The following is a 24195-nucleotide window of genomic DNA, read 5'->3' on the forward strand; positions in this document are numbered from 1 at the left end:
AATGGAGTGCTAATGTCTTGAAGTACAATGGAGCTAGTATACCAAATATCATGAGCTTAAGAACCAATAAAGAGAGGGAAAAAATGAGACAAGGAAACAAAAATTTTGATGTGTGATGGATTCTATTGGTCTATCCATTGAAGCCTTGCTATATCAAGATAACTTTTAAATTTATACTGTTCAGAACGCATATTGAAACTGTCAGTAAAAAAGATCTCTCTACTCTTCCAACAGAGTCCATTGTATATTTGGTACAAAAATAAAACATCTAAGGTTGTATTCCATTCTTTTGAATGGAAGCTCAGATTAAAGTCCCTTTTAATGTCTTGCACATATATTAGATATCAATGGAATCTTTCTGCCAGCCAGCAGATAATTCCCCAATGCAGATGAAACCTGTTTTAAATAGCACTTCTACTTCAGAAACTAGTTACTAAAAATCTCTTTGGGAAAAAGTCAGGCACATAATTGTGATGTGTGATGGATTTCCTTGTCTCCCAATTTTTTCCCTCCTTATTGGTTCTTAAACCGATGACATTTGGTATACCAGCTCCATGGTACTTCAGGACCATGTACATCAATCCTCTCTACAGGATAATAAAGCTCAGATTAAAGTCTTTTTAAATGTCTTGCACATATATCAGATATCAGTGGGATCTTTCTGCCAGTTAGCAGATAATTCCTCAATGTGGATGAAACCTGTTTTAAATAGCACTTCTACTTGAGCCTGAGAGGCAGAGGTTGCAGTGAGCTGAGATCACACCACTACACTCCAGTCTGGGTGACGGAGTGAGACTCAGTCTCAAAAAAATAAAAAATATATAGCACTCCTACTTCAGAAAGTAGTTATTAAAATCTCTTTGGGACAAAACTAGGCACACTGCTCTGAATACTTCATGAAATAATAATTTTTCCAATGCCTTTCTGAGTCAGGTGTTCCTGGTGTTACTAGAATGTTGGTCAGTTCTGCACAAATTTACCTAATTTACATCCTAAGATGCTCTACCTTTTCTTTGCAATAGCCATCAATTATGCCCCAACTTTTTAAAATAAATCTATTGATAATATCATGGAACTGGATGAGGAATTCTAATATTAAGTCTGCATACCAATTCGTCCAATTACTCAGTAGAGGAAAGCCTTCCAATTGAACTTCATTGTGTGCCTGCTTTTGTGCTTCTTTTATTTAAGCATTTTGAATATATGAGACTACTTTAGCCCTTCTATTCCATTCTCATTTCCTTTTCATCCAGTTAAACTTACTGAGAGCCTAAAATAGAAAATTCAACACAGGCAGTCCTAAATTTCCAAAAGAAGATTTGCAACTAATGGTAGAACAAAGAAGCAACAAATTTTTTTTAGACAGTTTTACATTATTGCCTGGGCTGGAGTGCAATGGCACAATCTTGTCTCACTGCCACTTCCACCTCCCAGGTTCAAGCGATTCTCCTGCCTCAGCCTCCCAAGTAGCTGGGATTACAGGCACCCGCCACCACTCCTGGCTTATTTTTTGTATTTTTTTAGCAGAGATGGGGTTTCACTATGTTGGCCAGGCTGGTCTCAAACTCCTGACCTTGTGATCTGCCCACCTTGGCCTCCCAAAGTGCTGGGAGTACAGGCGTGAGCCACTGCGCCCAGCTGGAAGAAACAATCTTTATAATGTTTCTTAGGAACACCATCTGGGCTGGTCGTGGTGGCTCACCTGTAATCCCAGCCCTTTAGGAGGCTGAGGTAGGTGGATCACTTGAGGTCAGGAGTTCGAAACCAGCCTGGCCAATATGGCGAAACCCCATCTCTACTAAAAAGAAAATAAAAAAATTAGCCAGGTGCGGTGGTGCATGCCTGTAATCCCAGCTACTTGGCAGGCTGAGGCAGAAGAATCGATCGAACCCGGGAAGTGGAGGTTGCGGTGAGCCAAGATCATGCTACTTCACTCCATCCACCCTGGGCAACAGAGCAAAACTCCATTAAAAAACAAAAAAAAACAAAAAAAAACAAAAAAAAAACACCACCATCTGTAAGACAAGGTTGACCAGAAACAGAATAATGCAAGGTTGGCCAACATAGCCAAACTCTTCTAAGCCATGAGCTCTGCCTCTGTCTCATTGATTGGTGCCTAGCTGCTAGAGTTCAGTGATAAAAGTGAAATCAAAGGCTGTACATTATTTATTTTCTTTGACTATGAGTTTATCTTTCCTGGCAGATCCAAAATGACTAATAAAATGAGAGATACAGTCAGTCTAGACTCGAACCAGGAAGAGTCTCTAAAATCCAAATGAGTAACTCTAATGGTCTCTCTGAAGACTCTGCACTGTTGCTTCTTTAAACATAAACATTAAAATAGAAACCCGCATCTCTAATAAAATATTTGTCTTTCCCAGACTTTCTTGAGAGTGAGTCTGGAGTGACCATTTTGTGGTAACAGATCATAATTTGGGGTTATTATTTAAGCACCAGTTCCCTCATATTTGCGCTGTCAGTCACTTCCTCAAACCTTCCCACTCAGTATGTTTTAACTTAAGACTCAGAAGGACACATTGATGATAAGAACTTTCTCAGTGGGTCTGAAGCTTAGCTCCAACACTGCTTGTCTTAGAATAGAGACTTTATCTTACTAGGACACCAAAGACTGTTACTACATGGCATGAATATCTGCTTCTTCTTTATTTAAAAAAAAGTGCAAAAGGCATCAATGGATAACATTCTCTATGTTTTCATTTGAGCCTAGTAGTCTTCTGTTCTTACTTTGTACCGTCAGGCATTTTTTTTTTCCCATATACCTACCTTAAACCCTATAAAGAACTACTACAGAACAGAAACTTTAAATGCAAGATCTGTAACTTAATCACCAGAAATATAAACCAGAAATATGACTTTCTACTAATTTCCTACTTGTGAAGTAAGATGTTCTAAGGGATAGGCAGACATGCCAGCTCTCCTTCTAAAGACAGAATGTGTGTTATACACGTGGCCTTGGCAATTAGAGGTCTGTACACAAGATGGCAGCACTTCATTTTCACATGCAGAGAAATGGAATGTTCAACTCTGTTGGGCAGAACATAGCTTGTCTCCTATTGGCTTATAGCCAGGTTAAGAAAGAGCAAGAACACACTGAGAATAGAATATGTTCTCCTTCCCAGATAGTATAGATCATTGATGATTCTAATGGCAAGAAGAATGGAAAAGTCCCTGGGAGCTTTATTCAAATTCAGCTGAAGCGTAAGTGCAGGGCTTCTGGAGGGGTCCATCACAAGTCTGGGGAAGGAGGGGGGTTCATTTTAGTTCTCCCCAAGTTTCCTGCAGATACTCTGCAAAGAAAACGTACATTCGGAAAATGACCCAGTAACCCATTTTCCTTGTTTCAACGGTGATGAGTGGCCAAGAAAAGGATGTGATACAGAGTTATTCAAATCTAAATGTCTAGGAGAGAGAAATGGCCGTTATTAATGACAGTTATACAGATGGGGCTTTGAATTATTTCTGTTGGTACAAGAAGAAAACGGGGAAGGCCCTAATCTCTTAATGGAGATTCATTCAAATGTGGATAGAAAACAGGACAGAAGGCTCACTGTACTGTTGAATAAAAATGCTAAACATGTCTCCCTGCATATTACAGCCACCCAACCAGGAGACTCATTCCTGTACTTCTGTGCAGTGAGAACACAGAACTCTTCAGGCACCTGCAACCTGTACTCAAACCTGCAACTGGGAGTCGAGTCACATTCTTTGTCTTCGAACAGGTTTTGGGTTAGAATGGTTTACCATAATGTGCTTGTTTCTAAATTGAAATGAATGCAGAAATCTAATAATTGTGATTACAAAATCATTACATTTAAAGTAACTCAAAATGAGCTGGTATACTTTGTACTAACTCCAATGTATTCAAGAGGAGAAGTGGTGTTGTTTTAAATAGATATGTAAATAATAAAGATAACCTCATTGGAATATCTGAGGTTCTTTCATTGAGATCCTACACTTCCATAATAAAACAAGGACACCTAAAACTCTTCTGGGTGGCAATCTGCTGGCCTTCAGAAAAAAAAAGAAGATTCATTTTTGAAAAAATTTAAAAAATTTTAAATCATCATATTTTAAAATCATCACACACTCATTATTTATTATAAGTATTTTCCTTCTAGGTGTGTCTCCATATGCCCTAATTCATACCAACTTAACATATCAAGTATATTTATCATATAACATTTATGTCCATTCTCCTCTGGACATCCACCTTCATAGTACGAGTATTCAGTCATAAAAGTTACAATTCAAATAGCCACCAGAAGAATTCCTGCAAAGATTTTTGTCTTGCAACTGTTCTACATTCAGAAAATATTTACCAACTGCCTACTCTGTGCCAGACATTGTTCTTGGTGTTGAGGATTGAGCAGGATGAACAGAAAGACATGACAAAATTAATTGTATTCTGCTTCTCTCCTCCAATGGATGTCTGCTCACCAGAAATTAACTGGGGAAACATTTTGATGACAGTGTATATCCAGGGATCAATGACACCACCTAGGAGTTTTAGGATTTTGCCCAAATTCACCAATTCCTTCATACCTCATAGGTCTGTATGTACAGTAGCAACAGTGTGATCTTTCTCTTTTTTCCAATGTTCCTTCAAGAAAGGAAGATAATAGTTATTTTAGTCAAACTGGTCAAAATAGAGAAAAAAACCTACCAACTCCCTCATGAGGCAAAAAACATAAACAAAATCTGTAGAGTTAAGAGTAGTGAGGCTGGGCACTGTGGCTCATGCCTTTAATCCTACCACTTTGGGAGGCCGAGGCGGGTAGATCACTTGAGGTCAGGAGTTCGAGACCAAACTTCCCAACATGGTGCAACCCCATCTCTACTGAAAATATAAAAATTAGCTGGGCGTAGTGGTGTGGACCTGTAATCTCAGCTACTCAGGAGGCTGAGGCAGGAGAATCGCTTGAATCTGGAAGGCAGAGGTTGCAGTGAGCCGAGATCCTGCCTCTGCACTCCAGACTGGGTGACAGTGCAAGATTCCATCTCAAAAAAAAAAAAAAAGAGAAAGTATTTTTCATATAAATTATTCTCGGATTTTTGAATAAGTAATAAGTATACATGGTATAAAATAAAAATTATACAAAAAGATATATAGTGAAAAGTAACTTTTCTCTTTACCTCTATCCCCACTATCCCCAACAGCCTAGTATAACCACTGTTACACTGAAATTTTCTTTGAACATTATACATATATACATATATATGATGTGTATATATATATGTATATATAAAAATGATGTATGTATATATGCTTGTGGGTATATATACAACATATATATTAATGTAGCATATCAGTCACACTGTTCTGTTACCATGCTTTCTTACTTAAACTATATCATGGGAAACCATCATTGTCAGTACATGAAGACAGCTACCTTATTATTTTTAATCTAAATTTTCAAACACACACAAACTAGGAAGAATTGTATAATGAACTCCTTTGTATCTTTCATTCAGCTTTAACAACCATCAACTGGCTATCTCCTTCCCTTTAAAGTTTCAAATTTTGTCATTGTGTGACTATACCACATTTTATTTAGTCAATCTCTTGTTGATGGACACAGATTGTGTTCAAATTATTAGTTTTGTTTGTATTGTAGCATAGTTTAGTAAGGTACACAGATCTCAAGAGTACAGTTCAATGAGTTTTGACAAATGTATATGCCATACAACCATCACTGAAACTAAAATATAGAACATTTCCCATAATCCTGAAAACTCTCTCATGATTCCCCCCCAGACAACACTTCCACTAAAGTAAGAATTGTTCTTATTTACATAAAACCACAGAATAGTTCTGTTTATTCTATTTTGATCAATTGAGATATAATTCACATAGCATAAAATCCATGCTTTTGAAGTATACCATTCAGTTATTTTTAATATCGTCACAAATCTGTGCAACCATCACAACTAATTCCTAAACTTTATCATCACTCGCCAAAAAAAAAAATCAAACCTATTATAAGTCACTCTCATCCCCTCCTCAGCACATCTGCCCCAACAACGCCTTAATCTGCTTTCTGTCTCTATGGCCTATCCTAGATATTTCAGACAAATGGAATTGTACAATATGTGACCTATCATGTCACATATTCACATATTTTACTGGCTTTTTCACTTACCATAATAATTTCAAGGCTGAACATTTGTGACCAAGTTTTTGTGTGGACATACATTTTTAGTATTTTGGGTATTATGCATACAAATGGAATTGTGGGTCATATGGTAATTTTATGTTTGACTTTCTGAGGAACTGCCAAACTATTTTTCAATGTGGCTTCACTACTTTACATTACTGTCAGCAGCAAGGGAGGATTCCAATTTTTCCACATTCTCATTTGTTATTGTCCGTCTTTTTAATTAGACCCATCTTAGTAGGCATAAAGTAGTATTGCTCTGTGGTTTTCACTTGCATTTCCCTAATGACTAATAAGGTTAAGCCTATCTTCATGTGCTTAATGGCCATTTGTGTACCTACTTTAGAAAATGTGTGCTCAAGTATTTGGGCTGTTTTTAATTGGGTTGTCTTCTTATTGTTGAGTTGTAAGAATTCTTTATATGTTCTGGATACTAGACTTTTATGAGACATATGATTGACAAATAGATGCTCCCATTCTATAGATTATGGTTTTTTTTGCTTTCTTAATATTGTTTTTTGAAGCAGAAGTGTTCTAAATTTTAATGAAGTCTAATTTATCTATTTTTTCTTTAGTTGCTGGTGCTTTATATGTCATATTTTTAAAAACATTGCCTAATCCAAGGTCACAGATAGTTATATCTATGTTTTCTAAGAGTTTCATAGTTTCAGTTTGTACATTGAGGTTATTGCTCCACTTCAAGTTAATTTTTGAATATGGTGAGAAGTAGGGATGAAAGTTCATACTTTTGCATGTGAATAATAAGACTTTTGGAGTCCCCAACCAAAAGAAAGCTGGGTAGCTATACTAATATCAGATAAAATTGACATTAAACCAGGAATTATTACTAGAGACACAGAGCAACACATCAAAATGATTGAGTACGATCTACCCAGAACAAATCTATTTTTATATATACCTAATGGCGTAGCTTCAAAATATATCAAACATAAATCAGTAGAGTTGACCAGTAGAATTAAATTGGTAGAATTTATTGATTAAAAGATCAATAAATAATTATACAACCATCATGTCAGGCATTAACACACATCTCTCAGTAGAAACGTATTGAAATTATGACCAACACAACTAATATCCTTTACCTCACATACATAGATTGAATACTTTACTTCAAAAGAACAGATTACAGGAGGAATATTTAGCAAAATTGACTATATTCTGAAACACAAAGTAAGCCTTAATCAATTTCAAAGAACTTAAATCATTCAGAATAGTCATAGTCTCTGACCATATGGTATTAAGCAAAAATTCAATAACAAAATGATTATTAAACTTTATTCCTGTACCTTGCTAGATATAAGGTTAATTTTTCAAATGTATTGCCACAGAAAACACCAAGACAAAACAGAGATTTGGGGTAGGGTAGATTTTTCAGTCTCTGAATAGAGCAATGTAACATACTACTTGCACACTTTATTTCCTGTTTGGGGGCAGAAACACTGAACTTCTCCAGGGACTTTGCACTCAGGCACTCAGAGAAGCATTTTGTTTCCAGACTTGAGTAAGGAAGCAAATTTCAACCATAAGAAGAAATTCTACCATGCTCTGCCCTGGCCTGCTGTGGGCATTCGTGGTCCCCTTTGGCTTCAGTACCTATGGGCGGCCCCAAACATGGGACTGCAGCTTCCTCGAGAGCTGGGCTGCACAAATTGGAACTGGTGGAGTATTAAGTAAGAGGTAAGGGAAATGGGGAAATGAAACACTATTTAATTATTTTCTTTGTCCTTTTGCCATAAATTAATCTAGTCCTCATGACCCATCTGAGACATTTAAGGGGACCAACTCTGTTTTCTCCTTTTTCCCACAGGATCCAGCATGGCTCAGAAAGTAACCCAAGTTCAGACCATAGTAACTAGGCAGAAAGGAGTAGCTGTGACCTTGGACTGCATGTATGAAACCAGATAGAATTCGTACACTTTATACTGGTACAAGCAACAAGCAACCTCCCAGTGAAGAGATGGTTTTCCTTATTCATCAGGGTTATTCTAAGTCAAATGCAAAGACTGTGAACTTTGAAAAAAAGAAAAAGTTCACCAACCTCACCATCAATTCCTTAAAACTGACTCAGCCAAGTACTTCTGTGCTCTCAGGAATCCCACAGAAGTAGAAATGACAGTGGAAGATAAACAAAAACCTTAGCACTCCATAAAGGAAGCCACCTGCTCAGGAGCTTAGGGAAAATGCATGAAGCACAGACAGGAAGAAGGCACATTAGTGGCACAGTTGAGACCTTATAATGTAAACATTCCTCTGTAAAAAAAAGTTTCCTTATTGAGTTTGTATATAAAGCAGCATTCTTTCTTGAGATTTCCAAGTATTATGTTTCTATCTTGAGTTAAAGTAAATCACAAAGTGTATTAGTCAGAGTTCTCTAGAGGGACAGAACTAATAGGAGAGTTGTATGTATGAAAGGGAGTTTATTAAGGAGTATTGACTCACACAATCGAAAGGTGAAGTCTCACATTAGGCTGTCTGCAAGCTGAGGAGCAACGAAGATAGTCGGAGTCCCAAAACCTCAAAAGTAGGGAAGCCGACAGTGCAGCCTTCCGTTTGCGGTCAAAGGTCCGAGAGCTCCTGGCAAACCACTGCTGTAAGCCCAAGAGTCCAAAAGCTGAAGAACTTGGAGCCTGATGCTTGAGGGCAAGAAGCATCTGGCATGGGAGAAAGCTGAAGGATGGAAGACTTAACCCGTCAAGTCCTTCCACATTCCTCTGCCTGCTTTTATCCTAGTCGAGTTGGCAACTGATTAGATGGTGCCCACCCAGATTAAGGATGGGTCAGCCTCTCCCAGTGCAGACTCAACTATTAATTTCCTTTGGCGACACCCTCACAGACACACCCAGGAACAATACTTTGCATCCTTCAATCCAACCAAGTTGACACTCAATATTAACTATCACACAAAGTGGTTTTTAAAATCGTTCCTGAACAATAAGATTAAATGAACCTATGTATTTCATGAAATTCAGAAGCAGTTTGCTGATTCTCATCTTAAACTGTTGAATTTTCAGATGTGAAGTAGCACTATAAACCATTTTATCTTCCAATCTCATGTTGATTTTAGCAGTTTTTATAAATATTATCATTTTATTTATTTATATAAACAAATTTCATAAATACATAAATTTACTTTTATGTATTTTAATATATAAATACATGGTTTTTATTGTATTCAGATAGATAAGAAGGCAATTAATGTTTTGAAAGAAATGGATGACCAAAAGAAGCTTTGACTAAAACAAACTATGATTGTTTGAGATACAAAATAATTCTTGGGTGCTTCATAAGCCCAGCAGAAGGTGGGCTGAGAAACCAACTTATCCACCAAGGCAGGCATATTCCTTAATATGTGGTCAAAGGACATAATAGAAAAAGAATATTCCAGAGGCCTGAGCCAGAGAATGTAAAAAACAATGGGCAAAATAACTCCCTGCATAGAGTGCAGTCAGAATCTCATCAAAACAGGGTACAGGTCTTCATAATAATCCAAAATGAACTAGGTGTGTGCAGAAAATAAGTAACAGTTTCGGTAACACACTGAGATTTTGAAGTTGATTATTGTAGCAGGATAACCTAGTTACTCAACTTATTTAAATACAGAGAAAAAATGAGAAAATGTTTTCCCAATTTATTTAACAAGGCCAGCATGATTTTGATACTAAACCTGAATAAAGAAATATTTTTGAAAAATTTATTATGGGATAATCTCACTCAATGAACATAAATTCAAAAATTCTAAACAAACTATTAGTAAAAAGAATTAGCAGCTTATAAAAAAGAGTAATATATCACAACCAAGTTGGGTTTTATATAATCTTTATATAACATCTTAAATGAGTTAAAGTAATAATTCTCATTAATAAAAACATGATTTAATAATCTCAACAGTTACACAAAAGTTTTTAATAAAAAGTAAATATTCCTTCATAATAAACAGATAAATTTATGGCAAATTAGGAATAGAAAAAAAAGTCCTCATTCTGCTAAATTATATGTATTACAACAAAGCAGACCTAAAACTTAATGAAAAATGTTGAATGCTTTATTTCAAGAAAGCCAAAAAAACACTATCCCTATTTAAAAAGTATACTGAAGGTCCTAACCAATATTTAAGAAAAATAAAGAAATAAAAGTTTTAATAATTAGAAACAAGACCATAAATAACATTAGCCGCAGATGGCATGAGTGTGATATATACAATTCCAAATCATTTGTGAATATATATTACATTACTGAGTTTAGCTACGTAGTATTTAAAATTATATTTTATATGAAAGCAATCGGAAATTTTAAATGCACTTTAAAAAAGTATCCTTAAAATAGGTGAGGATGGACTGGGGGTGGAGGGTTACGCCTGTAATCCCAGCACTTTGGGAGGCCGAGGTGGGAGGATCACGTGAGGTCAGGAGTTCAAGACCAGCCTGGCCAACATGGCGAAATCCCATCTCTACTAAAATTACAGAAATTAGCCAGGCATGATGGTGCATGCCTATAATTCTAGCTACTCAGGAGGCTGAGGCAGGAGAATCTCCTGAACCTGGGAGGCGGAGGCTACAGTGAGCTGAGATTATGCCACTGCACTCCAGCCTGGGTGACAGAGCAAGACTCCTTCTCAAAAAATAAAAATAAAAAAATAGGTGGGGGTGACTAATGGGTACAAAAAAACTGCAAAGAACGAATAGGACCTATCATTTGATAGCACAACAGCATGTCTATAGTTAATAATAATTTAATTGTACATTTTAAAATCACTAAAAGAGTACAGTTAGATTATTTGTAACACAAAAGATAAATGCTTGAGGGGATGGATATCTCACTCTCCATGATGTAAACTTTTTTTTTTAAGAAAGTCACACTGCATCACCCAGGCTGGAGTGCAGTGGTGCGACCTTGGCTCACTGCAACCTCCGCCTCCCAGGTTCAAGTGATTCTGGTGCCTGTCTCCTGAGTAGCTGAGATTACAGGCAAGTGCCACCATGCCCGGGTAATTTTTGTATTTTTAGTAGAGACAGGGTTTTATCATGTTGGCTAGGCTGGTCTTGAACTCTGACCTCAAGTGATCCTCCCGCCTCAGCCTCCCAAATTGCTAGGATTACAGGCGTGAGCCACATGCCTGACCTCTATGATGTAATTATGCATTGCATGCCTGTATCAAGACATCTCATGTACCTCATAAATATATACACCTACAATGTACCCACAAAAATTAAAAATTAAAAAATGTAACATGTATATATCCTTAAAATAGCATAAAAATACAAAATACTTAAAAATAAATTTTAAAAGATATTTGCAAGGCCTCAAGACAAAAGGCTATAAAACATTAAAAAAGGAAATTAAAGATCTAAATAAATGGGAGAATTCATCATGTTCATGAATTAGAAGATTTACAATGCAAAGGCATCAATTCTCGCATATTTGGTAAATACATTCAATGAAATCCCCATCAGTATCAAGAGTGTGTGTGTATACAAGTAGATTCTAAAATATATAATTTTTAAAAGTCAAGAATACTCAAAGCACTCCGAGAGAAGAAGAGCAATCGGAGGACTTCCTGTCCCTGACAATAAGCCTATGAAATTTAAAATATGGTATGAAGGAACAGGAGCACACTCAGTTACAGATCTCGTCAGCTGTGTGTGTTCCTTTTTCCTCTCATATCCACTCTCCACCTTTCTCTTCCTTGCTGTTTGTCTCAGGAGGCTGACCTGAATGAACCGCATCAACAAGGCTCCCGTGCCCTCTGGGTTCTAGTGGATTTTTGCCAGTGAGGTGCCCTTTGCCAAAATCTGAAAAAGGTAGCAGAGTAAGGTCAGGGTGTTTGTTCCTTGGTTCTCCTCCTGAGGAATCTCTTCTAGTGGGAAACATCATTTGTTCAAAGATCACAGCTCCTTTCAACTTGGCTCTCTCCACACACCCATCTCCATTCAGGTTTCGATATTCCTCTCTGCCCTCTGGACACAGGGATAGTAAAACTCCACTGGCCTAAAGATAATAAAATTAAAATGCAGATATTTCTCAAAAATCTCATAGAGAAAGAAGTCTGAGGATTCAGGTAAATGGGAATGTGGTAATGGAATTGTCTGATGCAATTTAATCAGATGCTTGCTAACCATACTTCCTGGGAATCCCAGAGGACCCTTCTTTCACCAAGGAATCAGGAAATTCATCATTGAGTGGGTCACCAGAATTCTTAAAATATTTCTTGGAGGCCATCCATCCTCCATACAGTGAAGACAATGGGGACGGGGTAGGCACATTGCCATGTAATTTGCTTTCCTGGATTTCAGTGGGTGTGACTGGATCCTGTTGTGATAGGTAGTGGAGTTTAACAGATAGAGACAAAGATAGAGTTTAACAGATAGAGAAAGAGTATTAATCAGAGTCTTTTAACATTCAGAGATTTTTGGAGAAAGCTAATTAATCATGGAATACCTAGGAAGGAAAGACAGAATCAGCTTCCTAAGGCTCTACTTTATATTATCTAGATTTTTTGAGGAAAAAAATACAGTTTTAGTAGCTATAATGGAGATTAATAGCCCCTTAATCAATCCCAATTGAGAGGCCTAAAACATCTGAACTGAAGGAATGGTTGCATCCATTTGAGAAAGATTATGCCAGACAATATCAAGCGTTGGCAAGGATATGGAACAACCGAAGCTCTTATATATTTATTATGTTGGCGCTAGGAATGTAAAATTGTGCCACCACTTTGAAAAATGGTTTAGCAATTTTTATAAAGTTAAGCATGCATATACTGTATGATCTAATAATTTGCACCCATAGATTGTTAACCAGAAGAAATAAAAAATATATATTCACAGAAGTATTTATGCAGAATATATTTGTGAATAGAAAATATTCACATAATATTGTTTATTTCTTTTGGATAAATATTCAGAGGTGCTTTATTCATTATAGGTCAGAACTGGAAAAAAATAAATAGGAATGAGCAATTTATATATACAATAACATGGATGCATTTTAAAAACATTACATGGAGAAAAATGTCAGATGAAAAGAGCTTATACTGTATGTATCCATTAATTTGAAACTCGAGGAACAGCAAATTTAATCCATATTGAGAGAAAACAGATCAGTGGTTGTCTGGATTCTGCAGTTGGGGAACCCAGACAACCACTGATTGACAGGTAGAGAACACAGAGGAACAATTTAGGGTGAAATAATTGTTCTGTGTCTTGATTTATACAACAGTTACATATTCTATAAATATTTCAAAACTTACCATATTTCAAAGCACTTAAAATGGGTTCATTTTACTGCATGTAATTCATACCTCAATAATGTTGATTTTTTTAAAAGAAATAATAAATATTGCTACATGCCAACCAAAATGTCTAAAATTAAAAAAGAAAGAGCTAAGTAATGAAGAAAATTTGAATCTACTCGAACAAGTAAGAGTGTAAATTGATACCAATACTTAGGAAAATTGTTTAACACTAATTTCTCAATTTGAATCATAACTGATGAAAATTATTTTTTAAAAAGCCAAAGTCTGGGAAATCGTCCTAAGGGCATACCAAAAATGGAGAAGCATTTATTCAAGAAAATCTACTGAATCTACTAAATGTCAGCAAGCAAAAATAAATAGGATGTGATACATATGTATACACACACACATATAATAGAATATTATTCAGCCTAAAAAGGCTGTTTTTATGGATACAGGTTCCTTTTTGGGATGAGGAAAATGTTCTAAAGTTGATTGTGGTGATGGTTGCATAACTCTGTGAATATACTGAAAAACATTGAGTTGTACACTTTAAATGGGTGAATTACATGGTATGTAAATTGTATCTTAATGAAGCTGTTACATAAAAATAAAAAAGCAAAGCAAAAGATACCACAATATTTATTGTTCTTTTCTAGACTCGGTCTGGATTCTCCATACCATTTGAATATTGCAGTAATGAACACTATATGTTTGACTTTTGTATAATATAACTAGATAACATAGAGACATCTACATTTCATATTTCTTTTCACAATCCCAATTTTTTAAACCTATATATTTATACCAGTACTGAATTATTAGTGTCATTTTTAATCTGACACATATATAACATGACACCGTGAATAGCTGTCAAGTGTCACTATATGACTATTGTGTCATATATGGCCATATTCTAATAACCAGTCTTTAGGTATTATAGATTTGTGAATTTTTCTTTTTTGGAGGATGGAGAATAAGGTTTGGTGTGCTATTTGAATTTTGCTCACTGATCTAATCTGGCATTTTCACTTTTACTTTTAGATACTTTTATTCAATTTGTTTTCAAAAAAATTAGAAGCTTTTTGGGGGAACAATTGCAAGAGTCATTCCATATAATTTCTCCCAATAATGTTATGAGTAAATAAAAATTAATATATGCACCCAACAAATTAAGTTCTCAATCCATGCCAAATCCTATGCTATACAATGAGTAACATGAGCTTTGGGAACTGCCTTCAAACATGTGAATAACAAGATACCACAGAAAACAAAAGGAATACATTAATTGAGAAAACATCACATAAATAATGTTTGGGGGGCTTCCTTTATTTTATTTTATTTAAACAATTTTAAATAGGTTTTTGGGGAACAGGTGCTGTTTGGTTACATGAATAAGTTCTTTAGTGGTGATTTCTGAGATTTTGGTGCACCCATCACCCAAGCAGTGTTCACTGTACCCAATGTGTTGTCTTTTATCCCTCACCACTCCCACACTTTCCCCCGAGTCCTCAAAGTCCAATGTACCATCCTCATGCCTTTGTGTCTTAGAGTTTAGCTCCCACATATGAGTGAGAATGTACGATGTTTGGTTTTCCATTCCTGAGCTACTTCATGATATGGTTTGGCTGTGTCCCCATCAAATTCTCATTTTGAATTCCCATGTGTTGTGGGAGAGACCTGGTGGGAGGTAATTGAATGATGCGGGCAGGGCTTTCCCATGCTGTTCTCATGATAGTAAATAAGTCTCATAAGATCTGATGGTTTTAAAAGGTGTTCCCCTGCACAAGCTCTCTCATTTTTTGCCTGCCACCATCCATGCAAGATGTGACTTGCTCTTCCTTGCCTTCTGCCATGATTGTGAGACTTCCCCAGTCAGGTGAAACTCTAAGTCCAATTAAACCTCTTTCTTTTGTAAATTGCCCAGTCTCTGGTATGTCTTTATCAGCAGCATGAAAATGGACTAACATAGCATATTGGTACCAGCAGAGTGGAGCGTTGAAGAAAAGATACCTGAAAATGTGGAAGTGACCTTGGAACTGGGTAACAGGTACAGGCTGGAACAGTTTGGAGGGCTCAGAAGAAGACAGAAAAATGTGGGAAAGTTTGGAGCTTCCTAGAGACTTGTTAAATGGCTTTGACAAACATGCTGATAGTGATATGAACAATATCATTTTCCAGGATGAGGTGGTCTCAGGTGGAGATAAGGAACTTGCTTGGAACTAGAGCAAAGGTGACTTTCTTATGTTTTAGCAAAGAGACTGGTGGCATTTTGCCCCTGCCCTGGAGATTTGTGGAACATTGAACTTGAGAGAGATGATTTACAGTATCTGGCAGAAGAAATTCCTAAGCACCAAAGCATTCAAGAGGTGACTTGGGTGCTGTTAAAAGCATTCAGTTTTATAAGGGAAGCAGAGCATAAAAGTTTGGAAAATTTGCAGCCTGACAATGCAATAGAAAAGGAAATCCCATTTTCTGAGGAGAAATTCAAGCCATAATGAAGAGCCAAATGTTAATCCTCAAGACAAATGGGGAAAACGTCTCCAGGTTATGCCAGAGGTCTTCACGGCAGCCCCTCCCATCACAGGCCTGAAGGCCTTGGAGGAAAACGTGGTTTCATGGGCTGGGCCCAGGGTCCTCATGCTGTGTGCAGCTTAGGAACTTGGTGCTCTGCATTCCAGCTGCTCCAGCCATGGCTGAAAGGGGCCAACATAGAGCTCAGGCCATGGCTTCAGAGGGTGCAAGCCTCAAGCCTTGGCAGCTTCCACTTGATGGTGAGCCTGCAAGTGCACAGAAGTCAAGAATTGAGGTTTGGGAACCTCCACCTAGATTTCAGAAGATGTATGGAAACGCCTGGATGTCCAGGCAGAAGTTTGCTGCAGGGGCAGGGCTCTCATGGAGAACCTCTGCTAGGGCAGTGTTGAAGGGAAATGTGGGATCAGACCCCCACATAGAGCTTCTACTGGAGCACTGCCTAGTGGAGCTGTTAGAAGAGGGCCACCATCCTCCAGACCCCAGAATGGTACATCCACTGACAGTTTACACCACACACTTAGAAAAGCTACAGATACTCTATGCCAGCCTATGAAGGCAGCCAGTAGGGAGGCTGTACCCTGCAAAGCCACAGGGGTGGAGCTGCCTAAGACCATGGGAGCCCACCTCTTACATCAGTGTGACTTGGATGTGAGACATGGAGTCAAGCGAGATCATTTTGGAGCTTTAAGATTTGACTGCATCGCTGGATTTTGGACTCGCATGGGGTCTATAGCCCCTTTGTTTTGGCCAATTTCTCCCATTTGGAATGGCTGTATTTACCCAATGTCTGTACCTTCACTGTATCTAGGAAGTAACAAACCTGCTTTTGATTTTACAGGCTCATAGGTGGAAGGGACTTGCCTTGTCTCGGATGAGACCTTAGACTGTGGACTTTTGAGTTAATGCTGAAATAAGTTAAGACTTTGGGGGACTGTTGGGAAGGTATGATTAATTTTGAAATGCAAGGAAGTGATATTTGGGAAGGGTCGGGGTGGAAGTATATGGTTTGGCTGTGTCCCCACCCAAATCTCATCTTGAATTCCTATGTGTTGTGGGAGGGACCCAGTGGGAGGTAATTGAATAATGCGGGCAAGTCTTTCCCATGCTGTTCTCATGATAGTGAATAAGTCTCACAAGATCTGATGGTTTTAAAAAGAGGCATTCCCCTGCACAAGCTCTCTCTCATTTTTTGCTTGCCACTATCCATGTAAGACATGACTTGCTCTTTCTTGCCTTACGCCATGATTGAGAGGCTTTCCCAGCCATATGGAACTATAAGTCCAATTAAACCTCTTTCTTTGTAAATTGCCCAGTCTCGGGTGTGTCTTTATCAGCACCGTGAAAACAGATGAATACACTTCACTTAGAATAATAATCTCCATTTCTATCTACGTTGCTGCAAATGCCATTATTTTGTTCTTTTTTATGGCTGGGTTGTATTCCATGGTATATATATACCACATTTTCTTTATTCTGTCGTTGATTGATGGGCATTTGGGCTGGTTCCATATTTTTGCAATTGCAAGTTGTGCTGCTATAAACATGCATGTGCAAGTATCTTTTTTGTACAATGACTTATTTTCCTCTGGGTAAATACCTAGTAGTGGGATTGCTGGATCAAACAGTAGATCTACTTTTAGTTCTTTAAGGAATCTCCACACTGTTTTTCATAGTGGTTGTACTAGATTACATTCCCATCAACAGTGTAAAAGTGTTCCCTTTTCACTGCATCCAAACCAATGGGTATTTTTTTAAATTTTTTTATTATGACCATTATTGCAGGAGTGAGGTGGTATCACATTGTGGTTTTGATTTGCATTTCCCTGATAAATAATGATGTTGAGCATTTCCAGATGCTTGTGGGCCATTGGTATATCTTTTCTGAGAATTGTCTAGTCATGCCCTTAGCTCACTTTTTGATGGGATTGTTTGTTTTTTCTTGCTGATTTGAGTCATTGAGTTAGATTCTCGATATTAGTCCTTCATCAGATGTATAGATTGTGAAGATTTTCTCCCACTCTGTGGGTTGTCTGTCAACTCTGCTGATTGTTTCTTTTGCTGTGCAGAAGCTTTTTAGTTTAATTAGGTCCCATCTATATATCTTTGTTCTTGTTACATTTGCGTTTGGGTTCTTGGTCATGAAGTCTTTGCCTAAGCCAGTGTCTAGAAGGGTTTTTCTGATGGTATCTTCTAGAATTTTTATGGTTTTAGGTCTTAGATTTAAGTCCTTGATTCATCTTGAGTTGATTTTTGCATAAGGTGAGAGATGAGGATCCAGTTTCATTCTTCTACATGTGGCTAGCCAATTATCCCAGAACCATTTATTGAATAGGGTGTCCCTTCCCCACATTATGTTTTTGTTTGGTTTGTCAAAGATCAGTTGGCTGTAAGAATTTGGCTTCATTTCTGGCTTCTCTATTCTGTTCCATTGGTCTAGGTGCCTATTTTTATACTAGTACCATGCTGTTTTGGTGACTATGGCATTAGAGCATAGCCTGAAGTCGGGTAATGTGATGCTTCCAGATTTGTTCTTTTTTGGTTAGTCTTGCTTTGGCAATGTGGGCTCTTTTTTGTTTCCTTATGAATTTTAGGAAATAATTCTAAAACCCCAAAGTGACTGAAAATAATTTGACCTTTCTTAGAGAATTATGGTAGGAAGCTCTTTGCTGAGCCTCGTCACTAGAGGGAGGTAGCACATCCAAAATAATCTATCTTTAGACCTGAAACAGAAACCCTGAAAGATTGCTAACTGACTTGGTTCCTAGTTCTATGTAAAGGAGTTCACATATACAGTCACAAGAGGGAGGTGTTACAGCTGCAAATCCAATCTCCTTCCAGGGTGAGCGAGGTTGTCATTGAGTTGTATAAGGAATTTATGTTCATTCTTTTTGCCACCTTGTGCTTTATTATCTCTTTTTGAGTGTGTGCACAGTTTCAAAGACATGGGTAAGCCCCTTCCCAAATGCAGAGCAGAAGTGACCCTGAATGGGAAAAACAGAGAAGTGATTAATACATAGCTCAATTTTAAATGGTGAAATATTTGTTGCTATAATGGACTGACAAGCTTAGTTATTGTAGCAGAGATAATGAGTAATTTTAATTTTATTCCTTCCCATTTCTTTAATAACCACTTTTGAAAATAACTAGAAAAACCCCTTCATAGTTACTTCTACCTCTCTTATCAAATGGCATCATTTGATTTCCCTCTCCAAACCTCTTCCCATTTCTTCCTTTCTCCTTCAATGTATGCCACTCCTAGGCATCATGAAGATGAGAAAGCATATGTTAAAGAGGAGTTCAAGTGGCATAGAAATAGGGGTCATTCAAGCCATTGGCTGCTGTCTCAAAACCAGAGGCACAGGCAATGTCTATCTAGAAGACACTTAGGACATTATTCCAGGAGCCAGTGTGGGAGACCTGAGTACCAGGAAACTTGGCTTTTAACCTGAGTTCTAAATTTTTCTTTCCTTTCACACTTAGCACAGCAATATTATAGAATTATGAAATTACTTTTGTTATATATGTTGCAAATACCTTCTTTCATTGTGTCATTTGATTTTCAATTTTGCTTATGGTAATTTTTTTTACCAAAAAGAAGTTTCTAACTGTTGAAATTAAATTATATGCTACTGCTTCTTCTAAGACTTACTCGCCCTGAAGATGTGGATAGAAATTCCCTTCTTTCCCTTACAGCACAGGGCTCGCATAGACTTCTTGGAATAAAGGGCAGTTCTTACCAGCTCAATGTGTTGTCAAACTACCAATTAATGGTGGGTTTTGTCCTTACCATAATAAGGGATGGGTAATCCCATTTACTTCTTTAGATGTAGCCTACTTGAGTTTCAGCCTTGAAAATGATCTTAATGGAAACTTTCTGAATTAAAGCTAGATTTAAAGAAAATATTCTTCCCCTCTTTTTAAAGTTTTATTTTTTTAATTAACAAATAATAATCGTATTTTATCTTCTTTTAAAATGTATGTTTAAACCTGGGGGTGGGCTAGACCTAACCAGGAAACTGCTCTATCTTTAGCTGACGATTTCTGGGGAGCACTCAAATTGAAACCTGCCTGGTGTGGGATGTGCTGTGGCTGCTGCTTTGTTGCTTGGGACCTCCTCTGACCTAGGATCAGACACAGAGTCTGAGTTCTGGGGCCTGGAACCTCAATGTGCACTTGAACAATGAAGTTGGTGACAAGCATTACTGTACTCCTATCTTTGGGTAAGTGTTCTGGGCCTAAGAAAGCATAGTTTTGTGGCTAATGACAAAAGAGAGTTATCTGCCGTCTCCATGTTTTCTACCATGATTTACCAATTGCGGGAAAGAATTTGTTTCTATGTGTTTCTCGAGGGTGTCTGAGCGTCAGTGTGAGGGGTTGGTCATATCCATTACTCAGAGAAGATTCTCCAGGTCTCACAGCTCTCAAGCTGTAAGGAGTTTTAGGTTCATTGAGCTCAAGGGTCATGGAAGATGGGAAATTTATTTTTGGCCTTGTGGCTCTGCATAGCTCAGGAACAAATAAATACCAGTAATATTTATCTTGTCCTGTGCAACACACATAAAAACACTCAAATATGGAGTAGGGCAGGGAGGACAGTTCTGGAGCAGTGGTGAACCTGACCTTCAGATGCACCAAGAGCTGATGATCCAGAGCTAATCTGCTGTTTTTCAACCCCATAGGTATTATGGGTGATGCTAAGACCACACAGCCAAATTCAATGGAGAGTAACGAAGAAGAGCCTGTTCACTTGCCTTGTAACCACTCCACAATCAGTGGAACTGATTACATACATTGGTATCGACAGCTTCCCTCTCAGCGTCCAGAGTACGTGATTCATGGTCTTACAAGCAATGTGAACAACAGAATGGCCTCTCTGACAATCGCTGAAGACAGAAAGTCCAGTACCTTGATCCTGCACCGTGCTACCTTGAGAGATGCTGCTGTGTACTACTGCATCCTGAGAGACCACAGTGGGACAGATGGTGCTGCAGCTGTGCAATATCTCCCTGGTGGTGAAAGGGAAGGCATCTAACGAGGCCACTGCACAAGAAGGAGCAGAAGTTTAATAGAGGAAGAAGAAAATTTAAAGAAGAAAAGGGAAAAGAAGTAAAGAGGAGGTGGTAAGGAAATCAATGAGAGGATGAGAGGATTAAAGGAATGAAGAAACTGAGAAAGAATAGCTAAGAAGTCCTGAAGAAAGGACTGAGAAGCTTGGCGAAGAGATGAAGAATCACAATTGGAATTCTGCAGTCAGGAAGAAAGGAAATAAGAATTTTCCCGGACGCTTTCTTTTAATCAACTCTTGCTTTCCATGTAGACCTCACTATAAAAGATGAGAACCATCATCTGGTAGTCCCAAAGCATTTCTTCATCTAGCCCCAGGCAAGTGCCTGGGCTTTGAATATTATATCACATTAGTCCTTCCAACCTCTCAATAATCGAAATGAATTTCAGAAATTGATTCATTTGCCCTTACGAAAAATTTGAAATTTTATTTGTTACTCATCCATAGCACATACTCTTGGGATATAGATGATTTCTGGAAGGGAGCAAGAAAGTGGTGGATATGTGAATATTGATTTCATTTTTTAAATCTATGTTGAAATATCTCTATTATTAAACAAAAATACACAAATCTTTTCTCACTCTAAAAGATTCAAACTATTAAGTATGCGAAGTAAAACCTTAGAGGCCCAAACTGACTGTCTCCATCTCCATCCCATTTTCTCTTCAATTCCTACAATAACCCATTTTGACAGTTTGGAGAGTGCCCTGATGATCATACTCCTCTTCATTTACGTGGATACTCCCGTAAATATCTACCCAATTTTATTACATAAGTTGGAACATACCATGTGTATTTGTCTGCAACTTGCTTTTATTTTTATTTAAAAATAGTTTTTTGAGGTGTGTTCATACCGAGATACATGTGTATGCATGTGTGTATAAACTGGCCTTATTCTTTTCAATATCTACAAATGTTCACAGTATGGTTGTATAATAATTTTACTTACCTCACCTATATCATCTCTACATATATAAATATATATGACATATGTGTATGTGTGTGTGTATGTGTGTGTGTGTGTGTGTACATATTCCTTATAGATTCCTAGAAGTGGAATTACTGGATCAAAAGATATGCCTATTTTATATTTTTCTAGATATTGAAAAGTTGCATTCCTAAATGGCTTTAACAGTCTAACCCAAGATCAGGAACATGGCAAAAATGTCTACTCTCACCGTTTCTATTCAACATTATCCTAGAGAATCTAACCAATGCAATGAGACAAAAAGAAAAAGGAAACCAGGCTTTACCTATTACAGATTTGTGAATTTTTCTTTTTTGGAGGATGGAGAATGAGGGCTGGTGTGCTATTTGAATTTTTCCCACAGATCTAATCTGGCATTTGCCTTTACTTTGGATACTTCTGTTCAATTTGTTTTCAAAAAATTGGAAGCTTTTTTGGAATAATTTCAAGAGTCGTTCCACATAACTTCTCCTAATAATGTTATGAGTAAATAGTAATTAATATATTCACCCAACAAATTAAATCTTTAATCTGTGCCAAATCCTATGCTGTACAATGAATGACATGGGCTTTGGGAACTGCCTTCAAACATGGGAAGAACAAGATACCACGGAAAACAAAAGGAATATAATAATTGAGAAAACAACACAGAAATAATTATAAAAGCTCCGAAGTGACTGAAAATAATTCTGTCTTTCTTAGAGAATTGTGGTAGCAAGCTCTTTGCTAAGCCTTGTTCCTAGAGGGAGGTAGCACATCCAAAATAATCTATCTTTAGACCTGAAACACAAAACCCTGAAAGATCGCTAACTGAATTTATGGTAAAGGAAACCATATTTAACTTTTTAAAACGTAACTATCATTTTGCAAACAATAGAATTGTCTGTTTAGCAAATCCTATAGACAAAAAAACTACTGTAACCAATAAATGAGTTAGATAAAATTGCAAGATACAACCTCAATATACAAAATAATGCTGCTTCCATACAGTAACACTAAACAAGCAGAATTGAAATTTATATAGATATGCATATGTATATTTATGCATTTATATATTTATGCATATATATGCATAAAAAACTTTTAACAAAATTTTAGCAGATTGAATCTAACAATATATAAAAAGGATAATACATAATAATGAAGTGGGGTTCGTCTCAAGAATGCAATTTATATGTATATGAATTTCAATTCTGGGCCAGGCACAGTGGCTCATGCCTGTAATCTTGGCACTTTGGGAGGCTGAGGCAGGCAGATAGCTTGAGGCCAGGAATTCAAGACTAGCGTGGCCAACATGGCAAAACCCTGTCTCGACTAAAATTGAAAAATTAGCCAGGTGTGGTGGCACACACCTGTAATCCCAGCTACTCAGGCGGCTGAGGCACGAGAATCACTGGAACCTGGGGGGCAGAGGTTGCAGTAAGCCAAGATTACACCACTGCATTCCAGCCTGGGCAACAGAGTGAGACTCTGTCTCAAATAAATAAATAAATAAATTTCAATTCTGGTGTGTGTGTGTGTGTGTGTGTGTATGAATACATTTGACAAAAGTTGTCTAAGGCCTGTACACTAAAAGATATAAAAAAATTCTGAGATACATTTAAGATCTAAATAAATGGAAAGAGTTATTGTGTTTGCAGATTAGAAGACTCATTAAAATTCTCTCCAAATTGACCTACAGATTCAATGTCATTCAAATCAAAATCCCAACAGAAATTTTCATAGAAATTGACAAGTGGGTCTAAGATTTATATGAAAATGCCAAGGGACTATAACAAAAAAATTCTTTTTAAAAAACACAAATTGAGGAACTTACACTACTGATATGAATACTTTTATAGTTACAATAATCAAGAGACTATGATATTGATATAAAGATAGACAAGTAGAACATTGGAACACAATAAAGGATCCAATAATAGGCCAGCATATACATAGTTGATTTTCAACAAAAATACCACAACAATTTGTTATGAACTGAATATTTGTGATCTCCCCTGCAAATTCATGTGTTGAAATCCTAACCCCCAGTGTAATGGTATTAGGAAGTAGGTCTTTGAGGACGTGATTAGGTCATAAAAGTGTAGCCGTCTTGAATGGGATTAGTTCCATTCAGTGAAACCCTGGAGAACTTTCTTGTTCTTTCTGTCATGTGAGGACACCACAAGAAGACTGCCATCTATGAACCAGGAAGCAGGCC

General features: G+C 37.2%; 1 gene segment (V, D, J or C); it reads left to right on the top strand.

Annotated features, from left to right (window-relative positions):
- The first annotated feature begins 20143 nt into the window (after positions 1 to 20143).
- The window catches only part of LOC100994878 (T cell receptor alpha chain constant-like), a 349562-nt gene continuing 345510 nt past the window's right edge, over positions 20144 to 24195 (top strand). Inside the window, 2 exon segments of the C gene segment in view lie at positions 20144 to 20183; positions 20643 to 20933. Of these exon segments, the coding sequence occupies positions 20144 to 20183; positions 20643 to 20933 (331 nt within the window).

The sequence above is a fragment of the Pan paniscus genome, chromosome 15 (genome assembly GCF_029289425.2).
Source record: "Pan paniscus chromosome 15, NHGRI_mPanPan1-v2.0_pri, whole genome shotgun sequence".
In the NCBI taxonomy this organism is placed as follows: Eukaryota; Metazoa; Chordata; class Mammalia; order Primates; family Hominidae; genus Pan; species Pan paniscus.